Source organism: Pygoscelis adeliae, unplaced genomic scaffold (assembly GCF_000699105.1).
Source record: "Pygoscelis adeliae isolate BGI_AS28 unplaced genomic scaffold, ASM69910v1 Scaffold760, whole genome shotgun sequence".
NCBI lineage: Eukaryota > Metazoa > Chordata > Aves > Sphenisciformes > Spheniscidae > Pygoscelis > Pygoscelis adeliae.
The window spans coordinates 167321-167739 of record NW_008823868.1 but is presented as its reverse complement, the minus strand read 5'-3'; the positions used below and the strand labels follow the sequence as shown (position 1 = coordinate 167739).

Below are 419 nucleotides of genomic sequence, written 5' to 3'. Positions count from 1 at the left end.
GAAAACCTCCCCGCGGGAAGAGCCGTGCTCCTTTGCCCGGGGAGCGGCAGCACGGGCGCGCGAGCGGCAGAGCCCGGACCCGGTCACAGGGCTTCGACACCCACCAAGTTCTTCTCGATATCCTGATCCGTGTTCGCATCCATGTCGGCCGTCTTGAAGTCGGTCTGCCAAGGGGAGATGACTGCCGTCAGACACCCCCCCCTGCCCCGCAGCTTCGCCGAGCGGCCAGACCCACGTCACCGACCCGGCCCGGGGAAACGGGGACGGATGCCCGCGCCGCATTCAGGCCGGCCGCTCCTCACCAACCCCTCGCTTCGCTCTTTTCACGTAGAGCTTGGTCGAAGCCCAAGGCCAGGCACGCAGCGGCGGCGAGCAGGGACGTGCTTCACCCTCCGGCCTCAACCCGGTGGGGACCCACC

At 68.7% G+C, this 419-nt stretch overlaps 1 protein-coding gene across 1 annotated transcript in view; it reads right to left on the bottom strand.

Annotated features, from left to right (window-relative positions):
* Positions 1-162, bottom strand: part of RNF214 (ring finger protein 214) — an 8915-nt gene extending 8753 nt beyond the window's left edge. Inside the window, 1 exon segment of the mRNA XM_009333023.1 lies at positions 105-162. Coding sequence (XP_009331298.1) covers positions 105-143 — 39 coding nt within the window. The 5' untranslated portion in view covers positions 144-162.
* Between the last annotated feature and the right edge of the window lie 257 nt (positions 163-419).